The sequence below is a fragment of the Ruditapes philippinarum genome, unplaced genomic scaffold (genome assembly GCF_026571515.1).
Source record: "Ruditapes philippinarum isolate M1 unplaced genomic scaffold, ASM2657151v2 ctg11263_1_1_1_1, whole genome shotgun sequence".
Classification (NCBI taxonomy): domain Eukaryota; kingdom Metazoa; phylum Mollusca; class Bivalvia; order Venerida; family Veneridae; genus Ruditapes; species Ruditapes philippinarum.
In genome coordinates this window covers 27778-54568 of record NW_026856459.1, presented here as the reverse complement: position 1 = coordinate 54568, position 26791 = coordinate 27778, and the positions used below count along the sequence as shown (strand labels likewise).

Here is a 26791-nt window from a genome sequence, read left to right as displayed (position 1 = left end):
AAAACAAACATTCCTCACTCACCTTTCTAGGTTAAAAACTGCTTGTTACCACAGAATTTTTGTTTCATAATCCTATCTTGGTTGCATTACCACAAAAATAGATAAAGGGAGATAATTACAAATTATCATCATGTGATTTCATTTTAAGCTTCTGTTTCATGTTGTATGTTCAATATAGCAAACTCTTAAATAATGTATTTTACTCAAGATAACTATTATAGGTACCATATCAATATTAGTTGTTATTCTTATACCTAAACTTTGTTCATTTTTTGTCATTTGGCAATTACATGAAGTTATGTTAAGTTTTAAGTAACACCAATACTGTAAAGTTCATATGTATGTAGCTACTTTCCGGCTTTTCTGATGGAGAAAGACCACTGGTACCCCTTCCTAGATTACTTCAGGCACATTTGGGCCCATGAGTAGAACCATCAATCTTTCATAACCTAGCTGGAAATTTTCCTCACATGAAAGAAGTTACAGATGGGATTTGAGCCCAGATCAGTGAAAACCAAGTGATATAGTCAGAGAAGATCTTTACCACCTGACCATTGAGGCCCCCAACAAGGTTAGAAACACTACATTATAAACATACAAGAATCCTATTGTACTGTATAGTGTACCTTAAGAAATATTCATACAAAAAAATGAACAAAACATACAAATGAAACTGCAAAAATCAAATTAACTACCTATAAATCTGGTTTATTATTTATGTACTAGTAAACAATTAGGCAATACTAAATTGTTTTGTTCAACATACATGTGACCCCTTAAGGTGTAACTACCAAAACATAAACCAGGTTTATCACAATTGTTTTAAGAGAGTATGTCTTCATGTATTTATCAGCTATTAACATAAAATTCATCTAATGTTTTAACTATTTCCTAACTATCTTGGTCTTGAGGTATTCTACTGTAGCTAACACGACTAGAGCCTGGCTTTACCTGGAAATATCTTCTACTAAATAGATATAATACGGATACAAAGATGACCAGTCCTAAGCTGAAGAAAATCATAGCAAACACAGGTCCAGCAGTCGGGGCATTACGGTACACAGACTGGTCTAGGTGAACATCCAATTGCCATATATCATTGAGATAACCATCTTTTCCATGTGCATCATGTCCAACTCCCCCAAATAAATAGAAATAATTTTCCATCTCCCAAGCTACACTCTCACATCTTGATCCTGGAAGGTTATCTTCTGAACTTTGACCTCTCTTTCCAAATTTTCCTTTTTGATCACCTAATTTCTCACCTCCTTTCCAGGTCCACATACTAGTTGCTACATCATAAAACCAAATGTCAGACAGTAGTTTAGAATGAGAAAATACTGATAAAGAAGCTTGAGAGTTGTCTATACCGTCCCCTCCAAACATCCATAAATTACCCTCCACGTCAGTCCATGCAGCAGCTCGTCTCCTGCAGCCAGGTAAGTTAAGAATAGAAGCTGACCCAAGCTCCCCGTATTTCGCAGCTGTATTGCAAACTTTCCTTGAACCAACATGATATGACCATAAATCTTCATTTATATCATATTCCCAAAGATCACCAGTGTTTCCTACCATCATATGCTTTGATCGCAGATTATTTGCCATAATGTTCCCACCAAACATGAAGAGTTTATCACCTGATACCCAAGTTGTGGCCCCTGATCTACCGCTAGGATAATTTAGATGCTTCACAAATTCATGATCAGCTGGAAGCTCTGCTGATGATTTTGCTTCAGTCCAAGACAATGTTGATAAACTAAATTTCCATAAATCATGATGCAGCCCATTATCTTCATTAAAGCCACCAAAAACATACATGTACTCATCAGTACACCATACTGACATATCTCCGCGAGCACCAGGCCAACTATTACCAGACATATTACTGGCACCAACTTTGATACGAAAATCTTCTAAAGTGTACCACTTACTATCTTTTGCATAGAAAATCCAGGTGTCGTTTAATACTTTCTCACCCGGACCAAGCCCGCCGTATAATACAAAATAAGTTTCTGTCAACGAACAAGAAGCAGCTAATTGACGACGAATTGGAATTTCTAAAATCTTCTCTCCTGTACCATTGTGAATCATGCTCCACGACTGTGATAACATACTGTACTTCCAAAGGTCATTCTTTAAACCTGGTTTACTATTATCAACATGAAACTCTCCACCAAACAACCAGACAGCCTGAAAGAAGAAAAATACCTTGAATATTTCCTGTTACAAGTTTAAACTAGAATGATATGATGCAAAAGTCCAATTTCCTTAAAAAATAGTCTTTACTTTTGCAAAATCAGAATTATGAAATGTAATTTCAAAGGCAATGAATAACATTTGAAATTTTTAACAAACAGAAGATGCAAAAACATAATTTACAAGTATGTATAAAAAAAAAACAAGAGTAGTCTTAAAGCTGTACGCCTCCATATGAGCCAAAATATTTCAAGAAATTCAATCTTTAGAAAAATGTATTAAGATCTTAAGAAATGTAAAAAGATTCAATATTTAATTAATTATTTACATCTTATGTACGATTAATGACTGATTTTGCATTATCAACCACCATAATTCTTCTACGATACTAAAACAGTAAGAGGTAATTATGTATATTTTGACATCTTTTGGGTAATTCAGGTGGATAGTAAGTGCCAGTTCACTTCAAAAAATTTTAGTATTAAATACATTTTCAAAATTTTCATGAAATAAGCATGAATCTGGAGGCATGCTGCTTTCAGGGCACTCCACTATTCTTAGTGTTTGACATAACTCAATTAAAAGTTAACTCACAGAGAACAAGTGTGTGAAGTTTTAACCCATTCCCTTCAATAGTTTTGGAGCACACAAAAAATTAAAAAGTCTGCCTCTGTCTGGGTGAATACAATAGCTCTCCCTATTTTTCGAATAGTTGAGCTAAAAACAAACATGTATGTGCAGTAGAATAATTAGTATCTGAGAGTTTTTATACTTTGAAGAATTCCTGTTCCCAGTAGGATGCTGAGGCAGCCCCACTCCTTCCACCAGGATTTGTTGGTGTTGTTACTTCACTTGATCCTTCTGATCCAGCTAGCCATATCCACTTGATATCTGAAATTACATGTATATCATTCATTTTTTTATTTTTTAAAAAATTTAGTATACTTATACCTTAAGCCAGTCATCTTGAAATATTACCACAATGTCAGAGCTGCATGAAAGTTGTTGAAAATATTCAAAGTTTTGCTAAATTTACAAAAATGTTCAACTTCAAACCCCATTATTTACTTCAACCTTCTTAGAATCAGAATAGTCAATGCATTTCATAGAAAATAAGGACAAAATGTTTTTATACAATCTGAATCAGTACCGGTACTACCCTTGTTTCTTACTGGCCCACATAAACCATGCAAAATGTGATATATGTTACTAATATGAAAGTTAAGACAAAGCCTATGAATGGGGAAGTCAGATATAAAAAAAATGTGTTCATTTTTATTTAACAGTTTTTGTTTTTTAAGGTGTCATTTGGTATTTCATGCACCGCTTCTGTTTTCAATCGGAACACCTCAACTATTTTTCTTAAGATAAAAAGTTGTGATTGTTCCGTTATCGGACTACCCCAGCAATTATCAATGAGTTACATTGAAAATGGCAGCGCCCAACTAGAACTGACACTGAAAATTTCATTGATAGATATAGAATTCATTTTTTTTTAATTGTTTTTTATTTGATGTCCTTTTAAGTATACAAATGTAGTCTATAGCTGGGCAAACCTAAGCCCAGGACTAAAAACTTTCCTGCATAAATTACCTAATAATATGAAATTATGTTTTAAAGTCATTTGGTATTTCATGCACGGGTTCCGGTTTGCACTTGGAATACTCGACGATTATTAGTAACCGAAAAGTTGCGATTGTTCATTATCCGAATGCCCCTCCAATTATCATTGAATTACGTTGAAAATGGCGCCGCCAGACTAGAACTGACACTGATAGGTATAAAATTCTATATAGTCTTTAATTGTTTATTAATTTCATTTTCTTTTAAATATATGTGTAGTCTATAGCCGGGCAAGCCAAAGGCCTTTGACTTCCCTGTATGAAATTAGGCAAAGCCTATCAACAGGGAAGTCAGTTAAAAGAATTGTTCATTTTTTTATTTTACATTTTCCTTTTTAAAGGTTTCATTTGTTACTTCATGTACTGCTTCAGCTTTGCCTTACGTTTTCACTCAGAACACGACAAAGATTATTATTAATCTGAAAAGTTGTGATTGTTCCATTATCAGAATACCCTGCCTATTATCATTGAGTTATTTTGAAAATGGCAGTGCCCAACCACGGATTTATATTACAAGGATCGGACACTTTCGTTTAGCTCAAAGTCCCGTCGCGCGCATGCGCGGAATCGGATAAAGGTGGACAGAATGAGATGGCGGAACGCTCAGAGTGTGAAATAGACATATTTTCACAAGAGTATGTGGTGTTATTGCAGCTTTGTGAAAAATTATACACATATGAATGTATTGATACAGTATTATTTTGTGCAGCTAAAGTATTAATATATGAAAATATGCCGATAGAACGCTGAGACGCTTAGTTAAAAAGCACCTAATTTAAAAAATATTCGCCTATTGTTTCAGGCATACCTCTACACTTTTGACGGCCCTTTTTTACGTCAAGCATTAATTATTTACCGTGATTCAGAATTAAGATAATTAATTATACACGGGTTTAATGGTGGCCATTGCAAAAAAATAATTCTTGTTTAAAGAAATTCATATTTGAAATGTGTCTTTACTTCTGTGAATTATTTCCAAATGATTTGTAACATTTTTATTTGATCTACCTGTATATTAGTATAAAATATAGTAAATATTCTACTAATTAAGTGTATTAAATATATTTCAGATCATTCTCAGACATTCGTTCATACATAGATGAATTCATTAGATTGGCAAGGGAAAGAAAACTTTTATTGCATACAGACAGCTGTTTTATAATTATTATTTTTTTGAAACAGATTTTTTTCATTAGTTATCCTTTTCACAATTCACTGTTAATGATTATTTGTCATATGTGTTATTTTCATTATCTTTCAAAGAAAGGCTATTAAAATTAAGTTGTTTATTTTCAATTTCATTTATAATGTTAATAAAAAGAATAGATTTACATTGTATTATATATATCCTATTCAGAATTCATTTTCTTACCACCACATGCCATGGACTGTAGTTAAGAACGCGCACTATACAACATATACATTCAAATTTCTATTTTTTTAAAGATTGAGGTTGTAAATTATCACATGTAACCTGATAATGAAAGTTTGAAAATAAAGTTTGTCAATTATCACTTGTTTACCTGGTACATTCAACCCCCTTTCAAAAAGTAATTAACTTCAAAAAATTTAAGCGATGTGTAAAAATATAATCAACAGTTACTTTTATATTCGCATATACTGACTCAAAAACTGTAAAGATATTTTATTGTTTTTTAGCGTTACATTTAAAAAATATCAGAAATATCTTTCTACAGGTCATTAAAATAAAAAGAATAATTAAAAATATACGAGTGAAATAATTAAAAATATACGAGTGACATTTAAAAGGCCGGAATCGGAGACAGGCCACACGAGAGTACTTTACTGTTACATGATTGTCTACTTCACTGCACCCAACATTTGGATCTAAAAACAGATTTACAAAAAAAAATAATAATGATATAAATGATGAAGAAAATTTAAATATCCTATGAAAATGGCCAATACATGTATTGACAATATCAGCAGTATCTTGTATCAAAAAAATGAATAAATTTACTTTACGTGTTGAGCGAAATGTAAAGGCCCGCAGTACATTTAACCCGTAAAACAATTGTGCGTCCAATTAATTTACTAATAACCAAATAAATCTAAATATTGCATCTTTGATCAACTGTGAATAACTTCCATTGGCTTCTTTATTTTTGAAATTGAATGTATTATGTTTACCGTAATAATAAATTTCAAATATCTGGAATAAAAAAAATGTAAATTTACCGCAGATTTCGTCATTAATTTCTAAATCGGTTGGCAGACAAGATAGTCTAATCTTAAAAAAATAATAGATATTGAATAAACAAGCATTTTCTTGAAAAATAAACTTTAAATTTCAAAAATCGGATATAAATGGAAAAGCCTATATGTATTTTGTAAAGTAGGATCGTTGCGAACGGGGCATTTTCGCTTAGCGCCGATAAATTATCGATCGATGTACCTTTATCGGGTGCACGACAAGATATTTAAGCATTTATACGCAGAAGTCCGAGCGGGGCCGAAGAACCCGCGAGGGCTGTAGTGCTCTTAGATAACATGTATGACGTGTATCATTTGAAATGAAATCAAATTTAAACTAAATGAAAATTTCAAAAAATATATATCCTACACCTAATGAGCTGTGAAAAAATCCTTAGTTAATGGGCGCCGCCATTTTGAAATCCTTTTGTGCTAAATATAGATATCAGTGCGCTTTTAATGAGCGTCTTCATAATTCAGACTATTGCTAGCGTCTGCTAAGTAACACTTCCGGTGAAAGAATTATGTACAAAATCATAAAATAAACCTACATTTCATTTATAAGAATTATAGTAACGATTATAAATATAAAAAGTTACTTGAACATATCCTTTTTGATAAATCAGCACATTAAAAATAACGTTAAAACCAAAACTGTGATTAGAGATTAACAAAATGGCGGACGGGATTTTCCGAACGCCGACGCATGGGCAGTGGTCCCCCTTTGCGTTCGGATATTTTCGGAATATTCCGATCGCTCAAATGATAGGTTGAACACCACCAAATTATTCGTTTTGTTTATGGTACAAAAAACCTGCAAGAAAGATCTGGTTTACATGTACACTAAACATGTTATGCTAAAATCATAATTCATAAGATCTTTCCGCGCCATAGGTAGCACCTAATTTCATATTCTACGGTTAACTGGGAGTGTCCGATCCCTGTAATATAAATCCGTGGCCCAACTAAATATGTTACACTGAAAATTTCACTTCTAGGTAAGGAAATCTTTATATTTTTAATTGTTTTCTATTTCATTTCCTTTTAAATATACACATGTAGCCTGCTTCACGGACCTGGTCTTTGACATCACCATAAATCCTTATACACAGGGGATGGATGTGGCTTGACATGCAGGAAACTGAAGTGGAGATAGCAACCCGATAATCATGATGATCTTATTCAAGTGGGATACAAAGTTTCTAAAGTTCTATTTAACAGATATTTTAGAGAGTGAAGTATGCCAATAGTGCTTCAAGATTGACCACTTATTTGATCTTCTCTGCTCATTTCCAATGTGTGTTTTAGTCTATGGAGACCTTACTTCACCTATGTTGAGTTCGGGGAAGTCAAAATCTTTCTGAGTGAAAAAGAAAGCGGTGCAAAGGGTGATCAATTACCATGTGAAAGTGCTGGCAACACAAATGAAAACCCCATCAAGAACAATAAGCATAATTTAATCATGCTGGAGATCCAATTCGCAAACACCACAAACGCAAATGATCTTTGTTTGTGTATCACAGACGCTTGAATTTTTTACAATTTTTATCGTCTAACCAACACAGAGCGGTCAATCTATATAAATCTTACGTCGTCATAATTGAATTTCAGTTAAGAACACCACTAAATATATTATATCTGTACACGATGTAAAGCTGATGTTTTACATACATTAATAGACATTTTATAGTCTTTGTAGATTACAAAACAGAACATACATAGAACCACTAGGTTGTTCTTGATTTCGTCCTGACCTTCATTTAATCAATCAAATAAAATTATAGTGTTGTTATACCGATAGACGATAACGCTTCAATGCATAATTCGCCAATATCTTATACATATTCGTCAAACGTTTCACTTCCTGAAAATTTGGCATTAACATTTCTGTCAAAACATGATTAAAGAAGTCCAGACATTGTGGTAAATTTAACCTTTATTTATAAGTTATTTAAATCTTATTGTTTTGCACTTAATGCGTTTGCCAGCTGTATGACAAAGATTGATACTTGGATTAATTAATCATGATAATTTTGAGGGTGTGACCTCAAAGATACATTTACCTGTTTATCTTAGAAAAACGGAGGACAAAAACAGATAATATAGATAATATATATATATAGAATAAGAGTAAATGTCAATTGTTAATAATAATATGAAAAAGGCAAAGCCTCAAAGCGAGCTCGATTTTCTTAAACCGTAAAATAATTTTTATTTTACATTTTCCGTTTAAAAATTGTTATTCGGTATTTAAACACTGCTTCTGTTTATTCTGGTTCCCCCTTTCTATTATGATTTCGAGACGTTTCGGCCCCAAGACGTATCGGCCCCAAACTACCCAAGACGTTTCGGCCCTTTACCAAATCGGCCCCAGAATAAGTAATGTATTCTAAACCGATATATTAATAGCATTTCAATAAAAAAATTAATCAATTAATATATATATTTAATATTTAGTATAAAACTAGATTATTATGAGTAGTAGGGGGAAAGTAATCAATACAAAACAGAAACAGAACATAAACTTTATTTTGTAAAAATATAATACACACACACAAAAAATTATAAACCACTATTATAGAGATATTGTATTTGAATGATTTTAGAAGCAAGACACAAAAACAAATACTGGCCAATAAGCATAAAAGTTATTTTAAACAGTTAATTAGTTACACTTTGAAGAATTACCGTTATAGTTTAATTAAGATTCAAATATAATGTTTCTAAAGCGAAAAATTGTAAGTAACTTTTAATCAAGAAGTTTTAGTGTTTGTTTCTATAGGTAAGTAAACGGCCTTATTGTTGTTGTAACACCTTTTAAAAACATTACGTTAATATCTAAATGGTTCAAGATATCATAAGGATTAATAAATAATTATTCAAAGAATTATTTCATTAATTTGTTTAATTGTAATTTAATTATTGTTGTTAATCAATTCAAGGCAATACACTATAGTGGGGCCGAAACGTCTCGCGGAAAAGGGCCGAAACGTCCAGGGGCCGATTTTTCGACTGGGGCCGATTTGGTTTGGGGCCGAAACGTCCTGTTTGCTCTATTATGATTCTCATATAAGTGCGCAGGACACCAGTCTACACTTCCCTTTTCAATCAGAGTAAATCGGCTTTTATCGTTATCTTGTAATTCGAAAAGTTGCAATGTGTCAATTTGGTACTTCTGACAAAAGTTTTCAAAACCATCATCTAGCAGGGACTCTCGTTACCGTAACGCTCGCTTTGCGAGCAGGCCCTTCGGGCCAGCTCGTCGAGCTCACTAATATGAAAAAGGCAAAGCCTCAAAGCTAGCTCGATGTACTTTTAACGTGAAATAGTATGAAATAATCTCAAATGCAGTGACGAGTGCGTGTGACGTTACGTTACTGTGTTAAATATGGCTCCGCCCCTGTCGTTAAAATGAAAAACAAGAGAGAATTTTGAAACGTTTCAAGCGAAATAAAGCATTATTATAAGTGAATAAATGTAAAACTTAAAACTGTTTGCGACATTAAAATAGCGTACTTGATTTGTTTTTGTTTTGCACGTGCTGTTTGCCCTTTACATTTGTGAGTCACATAAACAATACTTTAAACGTCCTGTTACAGCGTTCAAACGACTGAATAAAAGATATTTGGTGTTCGGATTCATTTCTTAGTTAGACCATTTTTCTTTTTTATTCTAGATTAGTTTTCACAAACAAAATTTCGACAAAAAAAATTGTTGGTTTTTATTTATTCAGATTTTTTCAAACAAAATGGCGCCTTTCAATTTTTTCATTTTAAAAAACTGTCTTCTCATTCAATATTTTATACACAGCTTCCGTTATTCTGGGTTCCCTTGTCCAATTATGGTTCCCATAGACGTGCACGAATGACCATGTCTAACACATCCGTTTCAATTTAGAATTCCTCAGTTTTTATCGTTTATCTTTTACACATTTCGAAAAGTCTTTGCGATGTGTCCAATTCAGTACTTCGGACGAAAGTTTTCAAAACCATCACTTAGCAGGTACTCGCGTTACCGTAAAGCTCGCTTTGCAAGCAGGCCCTTCGGGCCAGCTCGTCGAGCTTGCTATAAAATTAGGTGCTACCTATGACGTGGAAAGCTCTTATGAATTATAATTTTAGCATAATGTTAATGTGCATGTAAACCAGATCTTTCATGCAGGTATTTTGTACCGTAAACAAAACGAATAAATTGGTGTTGTTCAACCTATCATCGGTGCACTCAGAGTATTCCGGAAAATCATCCCAGACTTTCTCCGAAAGTTGGAAAACAAACTTCAGGACATTCGCGTCTGACAAACCCCATGAAAATCTGTTCGGACCGAAACGGCAAATCTGTCGGACCAAATTAAAATTGATCAAAATCAAAGAATAACTTGTGTTTGCATTTCTAAGAAACTTTTTGTTTTTAATTTTTTTCGCCTGTAAAAAATCGGCACATTCCTGTACAGCGCATTTTCATCTCCTCCCTATCATAACACCTAACGATTTCCACTGTCTCCCTCGCTTCGAATTTTCATAAATTTTGTCTCAGGTCTATTTCTTTTTATCCTTTTACTGCTGTTCTGCCTGTTCCTCTGACGTAGATTTTTTTATTTTTCCAAGGTTTGGCACCTTTAGCCGACGCCATTTTGTATACATGCGGCTTGGATAAAAGCCGGACAGTCGGACCGATCCGGAATAAAAACTCGTCGGACCTGATCAAAATTTATCGGACATGTCCGTCGGACCGACGTATTTCGGGAAGTCTGATCTCCGAACGTAAAGGGGGACCACTGCGTATGGGTCTGCGTTTGGAAAATCCTGTCCACCATTTTTGTTAATCTCTAATCACAGTTGTTGTTTTAACGATATTTTTTAATGTGCTAATATGTCAAAAAGGATATGTTAAAGTAACTTTTTATATTTATAATTGTTTAATGTTTAATTTCTGATTTTATACATCATTCTTTCACCGGAAGTGTTATTTAGCAAGCGTCTGCTAGCAATAGTCTGATTTATGTAGACGCTCATCAAAAGTGAAATAGTATAAAATAATCTTTTCTTTTTCACATTTTCTGTTTTAAAATTTTCATTTGATATTCTATACACTGCTTCCATTTATTTTGGTTCTTTGTCCTATTATGGTTCCCATAGAAGTGCGCTGGAGACCAGTCTGAGCATCTGATTTCAATTACTACACTTAGAATTCCTCAGCTTTTGTCGTATCTTTGATAAAAAAAGTTGCGATTAGTCAATTTCCCTAAATTTGCAGTACTTCCGGCGAAAGTGCTTTAAGTTTAAACCATCACTTTCTTGCAGGTACTTGCATTACCGTTAAGTTAGCTAATAATATTATATTCAGGGTTTCTATTGACGCACATTTCCTGCGTCCGTGACGCAAAAATAGTAACCTAGGACCCTCATTTACTCTAAGTGTGCGTCCATGGGGACGCAAATTAAATTTTTTGCATTTTATTGTAATATATTGTGTATATATATATATTTGCTGAAATAAAAATATTGTTTAAACCAAATTAAATTTTCCTCCGTAAATATCATATGGAAATTCCTTCCGCTTCTTTAAAGGAAATGACGTAATTTGGTAGACGGGTTCTAATATTGAATAAAGCAGAGTTATCTTTCTTTCAATTAATTACAGTTTAATACGGAAAAAAAACGGCGCACACTAGAATTTAGTCGACCTTAAAAAAGCGCCCCAGTCTGCACGGCTGCAAGCCCATTTGTTTTGGAAAAGTTGTTCCGGTTAGGTGGTTTCCTGCTTACATTTGTTTGTGCATGATTGAACGAGAAACCAGCTGCAATCGTGCCAATCGCAACTTTTTGGCCCTTTCCGTCACTCTTCGGTTTAATGATTATAGCCGATGTAGTTCCGATTGCAATCGTGACAATTCGGGCGATTCCGTCATACTGCGGAATCAGACGAAGTAATATTACGGAAATCTAAGCTATTTTAGTTTACTTCGGATAAATAAATAGGATTTCTATTTTTACTTGATTTATCGGTTTAAAACCGTAATAAATTATAACGAAATTGTTCCGTTTCAATTCTTTTTTCAAGACGCCAAAAGTTAGTTTCTTTTATAATTGTTTTTGTCTGTATTAGTTTTATTACAATCAGGTACGTATATTTTAACATATCTATACCTGATACAATAGAGGATGGTTTACGTCTCCAGAAAAAAAAAAATAAAAAAAAAAAAAAAAAAAATGGGTGGTCTTGCTTACCAAATCACACAGAATATTATTGCATTGAATCGAGTTATATTTAGATCTAATGAACGCAGTGACGGTAATCTAAAAATAGCCCATGCATATCATTATTAACCTTACCACGTTAGCGCATCGTATCTGTGGTCGTGTAAACATAGTTGATACATGCTTATTAATTGGTACCACGTTAACGAAGTATTTTTAGTGCATTTACTTGTCCATAAAGATGCCTATATAAATGAAATTAGCAACTGCCAAAACGAATGATTTCTCTGGAAATGAAATGTGCCACACTTGTTTCCTTTTCAGTATGATAGAATAGTTAGTATTTTTATGATTGATTATTTTCTTTATAAGTTTTATACAATAGAGAATAGATTTCAAATCGTTTTGACAAAAAATATTCGTTTTTACAAAAAAAAAACAACTAAATAAAGTTAACACTTTATGATATTCAAATACCGTAATTCAAAAAAAATTGTGATAATAAATTGAAAAAAAAAAAAAAATTTTTTTTAAAGGGTTGGGATGAAGGCACAACTGTGCAAGCCTTTCCTTTTAAAAGGAAACTTTATTTGTTATAAAATAATTCGTAAAACATGTCGGCTGCTCCCCCAATTTTAATGAAAAGTGGCTAAGTTAACTTACCCGTGGCTCGTCCAAAACGAGACGACCACGGATATGAAATGCAGCCGTTGCGTCTCAACCATAAAATGTAATCCATTTGCCTCTGAAAATGGATGTTTGAACTTCCAAAATAGCAGATACATTTGTCCGTCATCAAGACGTATATGCAGTTAAACAATTTGATAAATTAGTCGGACCAGCATGTGAAAGATCTTGACTTTATGCAAGTTACACAAAACATTCAGCCAAATGAAAGAAATGAAAAAGTAACAATAAATAATAAATGGTGTATATTTTTATTTTATTTTAACAAAGGTCAATAAAAATTGCATATGTAGTTGAAACAAATGCTATATAAATGTAAAGAATTATACCCTAGACAATATATATAAGTAACACCTTACTTTTTTAAAGTAATAAAATGATTTAGGACCCCTCATATTTTTCTCTGGGACCCTCATATTTTATGAGCACGAGTCCCTGGGACTCTTAAATAAAAATGCCTAGTAGAAACCCTGAAATTAAAATTAAGTTGTGAAAACCCCCAAAACAATACTTCTAGTTTTAATTTTAATAATGAGTGGCAAAGCCTCAAATCGGCTTTTGACAAAAATTCAGTACTTTGAAATTTAAAACCCATTGCGGCTAAAATTTTTTTTTTCAATGCACTTAGAAACTGCCATTTTTGGCCGTATAAAACCCACACAGGGTTAGGTTTAGGGGTTTTTTAATATATCTTTTTAATTCCCCCCGCAGAAACATAGTGGGAAACCATAATGGCGGAATCGTTTAAATTGTTTCGGGTTTAAATTTGGCAAAGTATGTTAAAGCTGTTTTATTTTTGTTTAAAATACTGCAAACTTCCTTTTTAAAAAAAAAGATTTCTTAATGAATTGATAGTAGCTCTGTATATAAAACTGTATAAGTGTCACTACAATCCAACGAAAAGCAACATAAATTAAAAATCTAGCTGTGTTATAATTGATAATCATCAATTTATGCAATGACCTTTAGACAATCATTCTGTCTTAATTAAATGCATGCAGGGTTTTATTTTTTGTTTTCAATTTTATCAAATACATGTTGAGCAAGTTATTATATTAGCAATATGGCTGACAGAATTTGTATTATAATGTGTTTGCAAATGATATTTAGAATAAGATTATTTTATATTACCAGGCACTAATGGAAAATAATGTAAATGAACTAAATTAAGATAAAATTATTATAAACACCCTGTTGAATAGTATGTTAGACAACTGACCTAGCAAAATAAAGTTTTACCAAATAATTTACAAATGTGAAAACAAGTATGTGTACTTTGCATATTACGCTAAGGCAATGAGAATTATTTCTACAATTAATTCATTTGGTATACTACCAGTGATTTCCTACTTATATAACAGACTCCGAAAAAAGGCCTCTTCTCAATTGAAATTTTCTTTAAAATCATGCAGTTTTCCCAAAAATCTGAACTTAAACCAGCTTTTTTACTTCCCAAATCAGCAATTTTAGCGATAATTTTTCCCAAAATCAAGAAGCTCAGGCCTCTTCCCAATTAAGTGAGAAAAATCACTGACTACATGTATAAACATTGTATTGCAACAGAAATAGCTTTTAATATTCACAGCTTGTTATATTATTCAACGATGATTCACAATGTATAAACCTGTTGTAAATTTTATATTTCAGATATAACAAGATGTCTAATATTATACCAATGGTGTCATCATCACCACCTCCTATGGATGAAGGGGGCGGGTTTGAGTGGGAGGATGATGATGATTTTGGAACATTCACTTCAGCAAGTGACAATAGCTTTGCCCATTCAGGTAAATGTTGCTAACATGCTGTAAATAAGCATGTTACAGTGTTAAGCAAAAGTTAATGCATTTACATTGTACATTACCTCTGTAACAATTGAATTCTGCTATTTAGTTGCTAGCCCATGGCTAGAAGAATTTTGGTCAGACCTGTAAAGTTTTCAAAATAATTAGAAAAAGAATATAAAAATGATAGGTCAGTCACCTTTGTTTCTAAAAAGGAAAGATTTGATACAACTTATCTCTCCCCAATTCAGGGAATAAGTACATTTTATTACAAGTTAACAGTAAATATTTTTACTTTCCACTTCCAAAGTTTAACATTTTTGGGTTTTTAAAAACCTAATCTTGTAGATAATACCATCCATTAGCCCCAAAGTCTTTCACTTTTCTTCTCCTAAATGTTGTGACTGCAATTGGAAATTTATTGACTGTCAAAAATTAAAAATTTGATTAATATTTTTAGACACTACAGGTAAAGCTGATACCACTATACCAGATCACTTAAACTCAGATTCACATTCAAAGAATGCAGATGATTTTGCTGACTTTGCAATGTTTCCGAGTAATGAAGAAGATCCAGCCAACATGCAATTCTCTAAACCCCAGTTGAATGATCAGAGACCTGAATCAATTAACATATCACATAATTCACCAGATGATAAAAAGACTACTGACACAACTACAAACAAGATAAACAATCATGTAAATGGCCCATTAATAGATTCAGGTGTATATAGCTCCAATGTATCACCTGTTCAATGTGAAGAAAATTCAGGTGTAAATCATCTTCATAACAATATTGATGGTACTAGTACCTCTGAAAGTCAACCTCTTCATGACTTGTCATGTACTTTATCAGAAAAGATAGAAAAGACTTCAGAAGAAAATGAAATTTCAGACAGTAAGCCTGATGCAGGGATGACAATACCTTGTGATGATAGTGTGTCAGATACTCAGGAAAATGTCAATGTTGTTAATGATTCTGAAAACACTTGTGTTACTGAAGTTCAAGATGATTCTATTAAGTGCATTCCACCGAAAGACATTCCTGAAAATGACCACATACATATATCAGGTAATGTAATAACTGACAATGAGACAGTAGAAAATAGGAAAAATACAAGTGCTAATGTTGTGATACCAAATTGTGATTCAGATACAGTAAACAGTTTATCAAGCAGTGATAATTCCCATTCAGTCTCAAATATTTCTAATCAGGAATCTGGTCATGAACAAAATGTAGATAGGACAGATCTCAATGAAGACATTCCTGACTTAAGGCAAGATGCTGAAGAGGAAGAAAATGAAGGAAATAATTCAGACTATGGAAATTTCAGCTCTGAAAATGTGACCCCATTGGATAAGCAAATGATTGGTTGTGATAATGATTTGCAAAGAACAGAACAAGAGTCAGAAAAATTAGAAACTGTTCATATAGAGAATGATAAATTAAGGGACCAACAAGATGATATAGAAAGTAAACTTGTACCATCTGAGGATACAGTTGAAGATGCCATTGGAGCTACGTGTACCAATGCAGATAAAAATGATGAAGATGAAAATGTTAATTTAAGTCACAAAGAGTCAAGTTCTGTTGAAGATAAGTGTGCAAATGAAATTACTGATGAAGATGTAAGTGATTCCGAAAGTGTAAATGTGAAAGATATTCATGATGAGACAGAAAATGAACACAAAGTGATTTCAAAGTCAGATGAAGATAGAAATATAACAGAACAAGTGGCACATAACAATGAATGTGCTTTTGAAAATAATTTAAAATCTGCTGAAGATTTAAATCTTACTAAAGATGATAGTGTAGATGTTGATAACTCTGATGACCATTTACAAGAAATACCAGTTAGTGATAATAACAACTCAAATCATCACCACAAAGATGAAAATAATGATATAAATGTAAAAGAAAATAAAGAGGAAGCTATTATAAATGAAGAGAATGATGACTTTGGTGACTTTAGTGCCACTGATGTTAAATCTGTAAAAGTAGAAGGAAGTGGTATTGATTCAGCTAATTGTGAGGTAGTTTCGGATGAATTTGGAGACTTTAATGCAAGTTCTGAAACAAAGTCAAATAATGACAATTTTGAGGTACAAGATGAGGATGAAGATTTTGGAGAATTTAACGCAAGCTTTGATTCAAAATCAATTTCAAATACTCCAGAAATGGCAGAAAATAATGAAGAATTTGGTGATTTTAATGCAAGTTTTGATTCAAAACCAATTTCAGATAATTCAGAAATGAAAGGAAATAATGAAGAATTTGGTGATTTTAATACAACTTTTCCTGAAAAGAGTGACAGCAAAGCAGATCCTGTTGATGAATTTGGTGACTTTAATGCAACATTTGACGGAACATCTGACAGTAATGAGCAGACAAATGATTGGGCAGCATTTTCAGAGCCACAAACTGTGACTGTTGCTGAAGCTGATGAAGAGGAAGATGATTGGGCAGGTTTTGAAGGAGGGGACAATAGTGCACCAGCTGTATCAGAGACTGTTCCTTCACAGCATAAAATTGATGAATCATCAAAATTGGCCAATATGGTACATAATCAAATGTTTTCTTTGGTTTTTTGTTACACCATAAGGGTTAATTGTGGTACCTACTTTAATTATCTAAACGTTCATTGATAGAACAATAATAAACATGATTAGCGTTTCTAATTTTTTTAGTCCACTTTGAGCAAAAAATCATTAAAATAATGCAGCTTTTCATAGATTAACTCAAGTGAGGTTCTTTGATATGAATGGACTAGAAATAATTTTTCAAGATTAATGCAGCAAATGCTCCATTTTGTGACATGCAGGTCTAGACCAAGAATAATTATTATAGTTGTGAAAAATGACCCAAAATTGAAAAACGTTTTAATGATTTTGCTCAAAGTGGACTAAATAAATAAGAATAGCTAATTTATTTCTGAGTATATTGCTTAATAATCTTTTGCATACCTTATTGTATAAAGTGCCCCAGCTGATCTATATAAGAAATTAAAATTTTATATTTTAAGACCTTTGGACCTCTATGGAGTTCCTTTAAACTATAATAAGTCTATAATAAATGCATACGTAAATTGACACATTTAACTGTTGTTACAGGTGTATGGATAAATGTACAAGTATATTGTATGATATTGATATTTCAGACAAAACATGAGAAATTATTATATGCGGTGACAACTTGTTTCCCTGCCCTGATTTCCGACTTTGAAGTATGTGATATGAACATCGGGGAATTACAAGATTTACATATTGACAGGTACTAATAGTGTTTGGTTTAAACATATTAAGTAAAAAAGTTAAGCTCGATTGCGAAACAAGTTTTTCCCAAAATCAAGAGGCTAAGGCCTTTTCCCAATTAAGTGAGAAAAATCACTGTGGTGTCATATGAAGAAACATGGTTGTGACCCGATTAGAGCTCGAAGGCATAATAGTAATAATAGTGTTAAAGTTGAGAATATTTGATAACTCATAGATCCAATCTTCTGGTACAATGTATGTAAACTTCTAACGAAAAATTTATAATTTTAAGTTGGGGTTTCATTAAAAATATGGCTTCTTGGTGTTTGTTTTTCGTTTTCATACTATAAGTAGAGAAAAATATGAAATTTTGAAACATTTCCTAATTCTTAAAATATGCATATGATTTCAAATAAATTAACAATGACCATTTTTCATTTCTTATTTTCAGCACTTCTCATGTTTGGGGTCAGGTCAAAGGTCGGGAAACAACAGAGGCTCTCTCATACCAGTGGACCAAATCTTTGTGGAATTCTCAACTTTTTTCTACACTCCATATTGACACAAAAAATATAGTAAGTGAACAAGTTGAAAAACAGACATATGTAGATATAGCTTTTAAACATTTCCCAACTGACTCAAGATCTGACCAGAGTTCATCCAATGACTTTTCATATCTTTTCAAATCGAGCAAGAAACTTTACATTCATTACTTAGTACTGGTTGGTTCCAGGAACAGATTCGAGGGTGTTTCAATAAGCTTATAGCTGCCAACATAAGCGCACTAAAATAAATTTGTATAAACTAAATGGATCTCTACACTTTGATGTAGTCTGAGGTTGATAGAATCATTGTCACTTTAGTTATACAATTAAAGATGTTTACTTTTCTTCACACAGTGTCATGTATTTAAGATTATAGTCATAATTCTTGAGCCTTGATTTTAAAATTAGCTACATCATACAGGGAGTATCTGTGGAGTCACCAATATTGTTGTCTTATATTATGAACGGGATTTCAATATCAGTATACAAAAGTATAGCTACCAACAGTTGAAGCCTGATCAGACTGCACTGATCTGCTGGCTGTATTCTGGCTGCCCTGGCTGTATTCTTGTTCCCTGGCTATACTCTGGTTCCCTGGCTGTATTCTTGTGGCCTGGCTGTATTCTGGCTGCCCTGGCTGTATTCTTGTTCCCTGGCTATACTCTGGTTCCCTGGCTGTATTCTTGTGCCCTGGCTGTATTCTGGCTGCCCTGGCTGTATTCTTGTTCCCTGGCTATACTCTGGTTCCCTGGCTGTATTCTGGCTGGCCTGGCAGTATTCTTCAATCTTGTGCCCTGGCTGTATTCTGGCTGCCCTGGCTGTATTCTTGTTCCCTGGCTATATTCTGGCTGCCCTGGCTGTATTCTTGTGCCCTGGCTGTATTCTGGCTGGCATGGCAGTATTCTTGTTCCCTGGCTGTTTTCTGGCTGGCTTGGCAGTATTCTTCAATCTTGTGCCCTGGCTGGCCTGGCTGTATTCTGAAAGCAAAGGATAATCATTTTAGGGTTCAGCAGGGTAAGGGTTAAAATATTCATAGTTTCTATGTATTAAACATTATAAAATTTGTATATTAACAGTTGATAGGTCACAAGAAAGCACCTGTACCAGTGTATGCGGCAGGACTGACCCTGTTAGAACCAACGAAAGGCCAAGCTCCTCTCAAACCAGATGTCCTGGTGGAGACATCTATTTCCTCCATAAACTCAACTTCTCAGGTAAGTTAAACAGTATATTTGAAACTATATTTGAGCCACGTCACAACAAAACCAACATAGTGCGTTTGCAACCAGCATGGATCCAGACCAGTCTGAGCATCCGCGCAGTCTGATCAGGATCCATGCTGTTCGCTTACCAACTCTATTACAAGTACAGAAACTGATAGCGAACAGCATGGATCCTGATCAGTCTGCGCTGATGCGCAGATTGGTCTGGATCCATGCTGGTCGCAAATGCACTATGTTGGTTTTGTCGTGACGCGGCTCATTTGTTTTACTGTTTATTTCCTTTATTTCATACTAATATTTTATTTAGTTGCTTTTAATAAGACATCAGTTTAATTTTTAATTTATAACACTATCATTATGTTCACAAGTAGTATTGTGTGACCCTTTATATATCTACCATCCTTATTGGTTGTCTTAAATTCTCATATAGTTTAATTTTGGAACATGTAAAGTGTACATGTATATATGCATGATGTATTTAACAGTTTTGTCTGAGTAAGACATTATTATGTTATATTTACCAAATCTTTGACGCTAGTTACATGTAACTATCAAAAGTTAGGGAAGTTAAAAGTAGAGCAATGAAAGTCCTGCAGTACACTAATGGCTGATGAGGATACTACGATATTCCTTATACATATATATATATATATATACATGTATGTATCTGCATGTAACACTTGGTGTTTAAATGAATTACATCTGTTTACAATACTGTGTGTATATTATCATTAATTAAACTATTATTATACATGTTGATTAACTAAAGCCACATATAAATATATAAAATAAATGCACAACAACAGCATTGTATATATAGCATATCATTTGTTTTTGTGACAAAAATCCCTTCTAGTTATGAATGTTTTGTCCAGATTGAGAAATGGATAATTCCACTGAAGATATTTTGTTGTACAATGCTTAATAGGTTTCTGGCATTCAGTTAATCTTTGCAGCCTGGTAAAGTTTTAAAATCACATAGGGCAAGCTTTTGCAGAACCATCACTTACATCTTCTGAATATATAATCAGAATATATTTTTATACAGCATTCACCTTCACATTAACTTGAACAGAGCCATCTTTATGTTCTGTACACAGCGTTATCTCTATTTTGTTTATTGTGCATTTTAATTTTCACTGTGCACTATTTATCATTATTAGTGCACCTGTCACAAAGTGACAGGGTGAGCTTTTGTGATCGCTTTTCGTCCGGCGTGCGTCCGTCCGTCGTCCGTCCGTCCGTAAACTTTTGCTTTAAATGACATCTCCTCATAAACCACTGAGCCAATTTCATCCAAACTTCACAGGAATGTTCCTTTGGTGGTCACCTTTAAAAATTGTTCAAAGAATTTAATTCCATGCAGAACTCTGGTTGCCATGGCAACCAAAAGAAAAATCTTTAAATATCTTCTTTTAAACAACCCTAAGAGCTAGAGCTTAGATATTAGGCATGAAACATCTTCTAATGAGTGTCTACCAAGTTTGTTCAAATTAAAGCCCTGGGGTCAAAATTGGCCCCGCCCCAGGGGGTCATTGATTTTCCCTATATGCATATAGTAAAAACTTAAAAAATCTTCTTTTAAAGAACTGTAAGAGCTAGAGCTTAGATATTTGGCATGAGACATCTTCTAGTGAATGTCTACCAAGTTTGTTCAAATAAAAGCCCTGGGGTCAAAATTGGTTCCGCCCCAGGGGGTCATTGATTTTCCCTATATGCATATAGTAAAAACTTAAAAAATCTTCTTTTAAAGAACCCAAAGAGCTAGAGCTAAGATATTTGGCATGAAACATCTTCTAGTGAGTGTCTACCAAGTATGTTCAAATAAAAGCCCTGGGGTCAAAATTGGCCCCGCCCCAGGGGGTCATTGATTTTCCCTATATGCATATAGTAAAAACTTTAAAAAAATCTTCTTTTAAAGAACCCAAAGAGCTAGAGCTAAGATATTTTGCATGAAACATCTTCTAATGAGTGTCTACCAAGTTTGTTCAAATAAAAGCCCTGAGGTCAAAATTGGCCCTGCCCCAGGGGGTCATAGATTTTCCTTATATGTGTATAGCAAAAACTTAAAAATCTTCTTTGAAAAAACCCAAATAGCTAGAGTTAAGATATTAAGCATGAAACATGTTCCAGTTAGTGTCTTCAAAGTTTGTTCAAATGAAAGCCCTAGGGTCAAAATTGGCCCTGCCCCGGGGGACATTGATTTTCCTTATATGTGTATAACAAAAACTTAAAAATCTTCTTTGAAAAAACCCAAATAGCTAGAGTTTAGATATTAAGCATGAAACATCTTCTAGTGAGTGTCTTCAAAGTTTGTTCAAATAAAAGCCCTGGGGTCAAAACTGGCCCCGCCCTAGGGGTGTCATTGCTTTTAACTATATGAATATAGTTAAAACTTAAAAAATCTTTTTTTTTAAAAGCTCAATGATCTAGACCTTAGATGTTTAGCATAAAACATCTTCTAATGGGTGTCTACCAAGTTTGTTCAAGTAAAAGCCCTGGGGTTTAAACTGGCCCCGCTCTGGGGGCCTATATACAGGTGAGCGACTTCAGGGCCATCATGGCCCTCTTGTTTTTTGACAACTTTTTGCCCGGGTGCCAAGTTTAAGTTTCACATAGTTTTTAAACCCATTTTATGTTATTATTGTTTGAATTAGTTATTGTTTTAGTTAGTTTAGTTTATGTTGTGATATATTTACTACAGATTCAAGCCGCCCCTGTCTCGAAGCCAAACAAAAATGCAAGTAAATAACTCCTATTGAATCTAATGCCTTACTAACATAACTCACTAAAATGTGTAACACAAAGTTTCTGCTATACACTGTAATAGTGCCAATCAAATTAAGAAGTAAATAGGAGCAGTGACTAAAATTTTATACAAAATTATACAAAATGTTAACTTTGTTGTAAAACTATTTTAGTAAATGTATAAGTTAAGTAAGTAAGTAAAAAAAAAAAATGAAACCGCATCCAATTTTTCTTTTTTTTTTAAACTTTATTTCTGTTGTTTTAAAAAAAATGTTTTGCTGCTAAATAAATACTTCCTGAATTGTTGACTTGTTATAGCATAATATTTATATTAAACGGTGCTCTAATTTTCATCAGTATTTTGCAAACTACACATGTAGTGTAAGAATAATTACAAGAATATTTTGTGTTACACATGTAGATGTTAGCTTACGTCTAAATCTGCTTCATGTAAAACTGGTTATGGACATTTAATATCCGTAGTGAACATGCTACTAACTCCATTACTCCAGACTGAAAACAGAACATCAAATGAGCCGCGTCACGACAAAACCAACATAATGCGTTTGCGACCAGCATGGATCCAGACCAGCCTGCGCATCCACGCAGTCTGATCAGGATCCATGCTGTTCGCTTACAAACCCTATAACAAGTAGAGAAACTGATAGCGAACAGAATGGATCCTGATCAGACTGCGCGGATGCGTAGGCTGGTCTGGATCCATGCTGGTCGCAAACCCATTATGTTGGTTTTGTCGTGACGCGGCTCAAATGTGTGTATATGTGTGGGCGTGTCCTCCTCTTTGTATTCAACATTAACACCTTAAATTCTCTAACAATGTTTTATTAACTAGGTTTTCGGAAGGAAAAAACTGGTTATTAGATTGAGGTATGTCGGCGGGCGGGTGGACGGGCGGTCGGGTGTAAACAATTTCTTCTGTGCGCAACTCCTTCTACATTTCTCAACGGATTTTGACCAAACTTCCACAGAAGCTTTGTTATCAAGTGCCCTGGCGCATATTGTCGGGGTTTTGAGATTGGATAATAATTGACCTAATTATGGCCCTTTGTTTTTTTTCCTTATTTAGAATATATAGTGAACAATTTCTTCTGTGGCAACTCCTACATTTCTCAACAGATTTTGACCAAGCTTTCACAGAAGCTTTGTCATCAAGTGCCCTGGGGCATATTGTCAGGGTTTTGTGATTGGATAATATTTGAGTTGACCTAATTATGGCCCTTTGTTTTTATGCCCCCACAGAGTGGGAGCATATAGCGTTGCACTTGTCCGTCCGTCCGTCCGTACGTACGTCCGTCTGTCCGTACGTCCCGAAATCTTGTGAACGCAACTCCTCTTAAACCGGATGGCAGATTTTGCTTAAACTTCCAGGGATGAACAACCTTAATGTGTAGATGGTAGTAAAGGAAGGAATTTTCTCTGCGACCAAATTTAACCGAATTATGGCCCTTTGTTGATTGTTTCACTATATACTATGTAGAAATTTTGTGAACGCAACTCCTCTTAAACCGGATGGCAGATTTTGCTTAAACTTCCAGGGATAAACAACCTTAATGTGTAGATGGTAGTAAACAAAGGAATTTTCGCTGCGACCAAATTTAACCGAATTATGGCCCTTTGTTGATTGTTTCACTATATACCATATAGAAATTTTGTGAACGCAACTCCTCTTAAACTGGATGGCAGATTTTGCTTAAACTTCCAGGGATGAACAACCTTAATGTGTAGATGGTAGTAAAGGAAGGAATTTTTGCTGTGTCCAAATTTAACAGAATTATGGCCCTTTGTTGATTTTTTCACTATATACCATATAGAAATTTCGTGAACGCAACTCCTCTTAAACCGGATGGCAGATTTTGCTTAAACTTCCAGGGATGAACAACCTTAATGTGTAGATGGTAGTGAAGGAAGGAATTTTTGCTGCGACTCAATTTAACAGAATTATGGCCCTTTGTTGATTTTTTCACTATATACTAAATAGAAATTTTGTGAACGCAACTCCTCTTAAACCGGATGGCAGATTTTGCTTAAACTTCCAGGGATGAACAACCTTAATATGTAGATGGCAGTAAAGGAAGGAATTTTTGCTGCGACCAAATTTAACAGAATTATGGCCCTTTGTTGATTTTTTCACTATATACTATATAGAAATTTTGTGAACGCAACTCTTAAACTGGATGGCAGATTTTGCTTAAACTTCCAAGGATGAACAACCTTAATGTGTAGATGGTAGTAAAGGAGGGAATTTTTGCTGCGACCAAATTTAACAGAATTATGGCCCTTTGTCGATTTTTTCACTATATACCATATAAATGTTGTCAGTGTGGGCATCCGTGTCCTTTGGACACAATTCTAGTTTTTCCTTATATAGAATATATAGTGAAGAATTTCTTCTGTGCGCAACTCCTCCTACATTTCTCAAAGGATTTTGACCAAACTTTCACAGAAGCTTTGTCATCAAGTGCCCTGGGGCATATTGTTGGGGTTTTGTGATTGGATAATATTTGACCTAATTATGGCCCTTTGTTTTTTTACCATACATAGAATATATAGTGAACAATTTCATTCGTGCGCTACTCGTCCTACATTTCTCAACGGATTTTGACCAAACTTTTTCACAAGCTTTGTCATCAAGTGCCCTGGCACATATTGTCGGGTTTTGTGATTGGATAATATTTGACCTAATTATGGCTCTTTGTTTTTTTTCCTTATACAGAAATTTCAATATATAATGAACAAATTCTTTTGTGCTGAACTCGTCCTACATTTCTCAACAGATTTTGTTCAAACTTTCACAGAAGCTTTGTCATCAAGTGCCCTGGCGCATATTTTCGGGGTTTTGTGATTGGATAATTTTTTACCTAATTATGGCCCTTTGTTTTTTTTCCTTATACAGAATATATATTGAACACTTCTTCTGTGGCAATTCCTCCTACATTATTCATGTTTTACATTGCACATAGTTACATTGTTTGTTGCTTGTATTTGTATTTCAAATACAACATATTTATCTACAATGGTGACAATTGAAAACCTGGTTTCGTGGCATTGCCATGTTTCTTGTTATGACTTATTGTATTGCCTCATGTTTGTATTAATACCTGTTGCTAGAGTGGTCAATAATTAGGTGAAAACCATATTCAAGATTACCTCTTTACTTATTATATGTTATCAATTCATTATATTTGCATTTTTTAAAACAAAATGTGACTTACAACTGCTGTCTGTATATAGAATTTGAATTCAATGGAAGTGTTTTGAGAAAAAAAAAGAAGTTACAAAATTAATGGTGACAAAATTAACATGCAAAAAGTAAAAGTTTATGTACTTTTGTTGTATATACATGCATTACAATTGTGCAGGAATGGACTATAACAAGACAAGGTGTTTGCAGCTCAAGGTGATTGAGTAAAGTGGTATTCCCAACAAGGCAGCATTGCCCACCAGACCAACACACTCACTTAGTTTACCTAAAATACTTTCTGCAAATTGCTTACAGAAAACAACTGAACAAACCAGATTTATTTTTTTCGTTTTAGATAGGTGTAAGAATGTAATGTCAAAACACATTCATGTCACAACTTAAGTAATAAAAAATGTTGAAGATGATTCATATGTATGTATTCTTTCAGTAGAAAATGTATTTTAATCTGGAACTACTATATAACTATAGGCATATAATTAAGGGATATATTTAGACATGTTAGACCTAGCTGGACAAAAAATATTAGACTATCCTGTCATCTATTTGTCTTCAGTAACATCTCTCTGGCATTCATTATGTCATGTGTTTGATGTATGTGACTGTTACCTCTGTGTTATACTCTATGTTCATACATGTATTACCTCATCATTAGACTGCTCCCTGTTTGTTTTATCTTTGTATAATGTTATTGCTGTGTTCACCTCATGTGCTGTGTTAAATTGTTCTGTGTTATAAAACATTTGTCAGTATGTTTTCTATAATAATTATTATAGATGTTGAAATATGAATTTTTTTCAAAACGTCTTATATTAAGTTTTTTTGATATATATGATCAGTACATGTGCTTGGATTGACAAATATGCATTTTATTTGGATTTTAAAGGCGTTTTGAGCTCCAAACCCCAAGTGTCTGTGTTTTACTCTGTGTTAGTTTTATTTTAAGCCTTTACCTGCCAAATTTGTGCCTGCTTATAATTTAAGGGCCTTCAGTATCAAAATACAAAAATTGAGATACAGTATAGAACCTGGTCAAACTGCACAGATATTTAAGCTGATCCAGCTCTGTGTTGGTTCCAGCAGGTAAAGGTTTAAAGAAAACT

The 26791-nt window shown here is 33.7% G+C and overlaps 2 protein-coding genes across 7 annotated transcripts in view; one reads left to right on the top strand and one right to left on the bottom strand.

The window, feature by feature from the left end:
• Window positions 1–6: 6 nt before the first annotated feature.
• On the bottom strand, window positions 7–7588 carry LOC132746628 (uncharacterized). The gene is made up of 3 exons (XM_060735848.1): window positions 7433–7588; window positions 2969–3087; window positions 7–2190 (listed from the first exon to the last, which is right to left on the bottom strand). Exons 1-3 carry the CDS (start codon window positions 7494–7496, stop codon window positions 892–894), a joined length of 1482 nt encoding a protein of 493 aa, XP_060591831.1. The 5' UTR covers window positions 7497–7588; the 3' UTR covers window positions 7–891.
• A 247-nt stretch (window positions 7589–7835) lies between these two features.
• LOC132746626 (putative uncharacterized protein DDB_G0282133) overlaps window positions 7836–26791 on the top strand; it is a 31108-nt gene continuing 12152 nt past the window's right edge. For 2 of the 6 annotated variants that reach the window (XR_009628005.1, XR_009628004.1), the window contains exons 1-7: window positions 7836–7955; window positions 14564–14703; window positions 15161–17259; window positions 17859–17971; window positions 18404–18527; window positions 19574–19711; window positions 22425–22464. Coding sequence is in view for 4 of the 6 variants with exons in the window: in XM_060735843.1 (XP_060591826.1) it covers window positions 14574–14703; window positions 15161–17259; window positions 17859–17971; window positions 18404–18527; window positions 19574–19711; window positions 22425–22460 (2640 nt within the window). In the remaining 2 variants the exon portion in view is untranslated. The remainder of the gene's footprint in view (window positions 7956–14563; window positions 14704–15160; window positions 17260–17858; window positions 17972–18403; window positions 18528–19573; window positions 19712–22424; window positions 22465–26791) is intronic. The other 4 variants (XM_060735843.1, XM_060735845.1, XM_060735844.1 and 1 more) reach the window with 2 other exon arrangements.

Coding starts and splice junctions, on each gene's coding strand:
- LOC132746628 (XM_060735848.1), bottom strand. CDS start 7,496: ATGATTAAATTATGCTTATTGTTCTTGATGGGGTTTTCATTTGTGTTG. Junction 3,088..7,432: donor GTTGCCAGCACTTTCACATG/GTAATTGATCAC, acceptor ATGTAATTTCAG/ATATCAAGTGGATATGGCTA. Junction 2,191..2,968: donor GGGAACAGGAATTCTTCAAA/GTATAAAAACTC, acceptor TTCTTCTTTCAG/GCTGTCTGGTTGTTTGGTGG.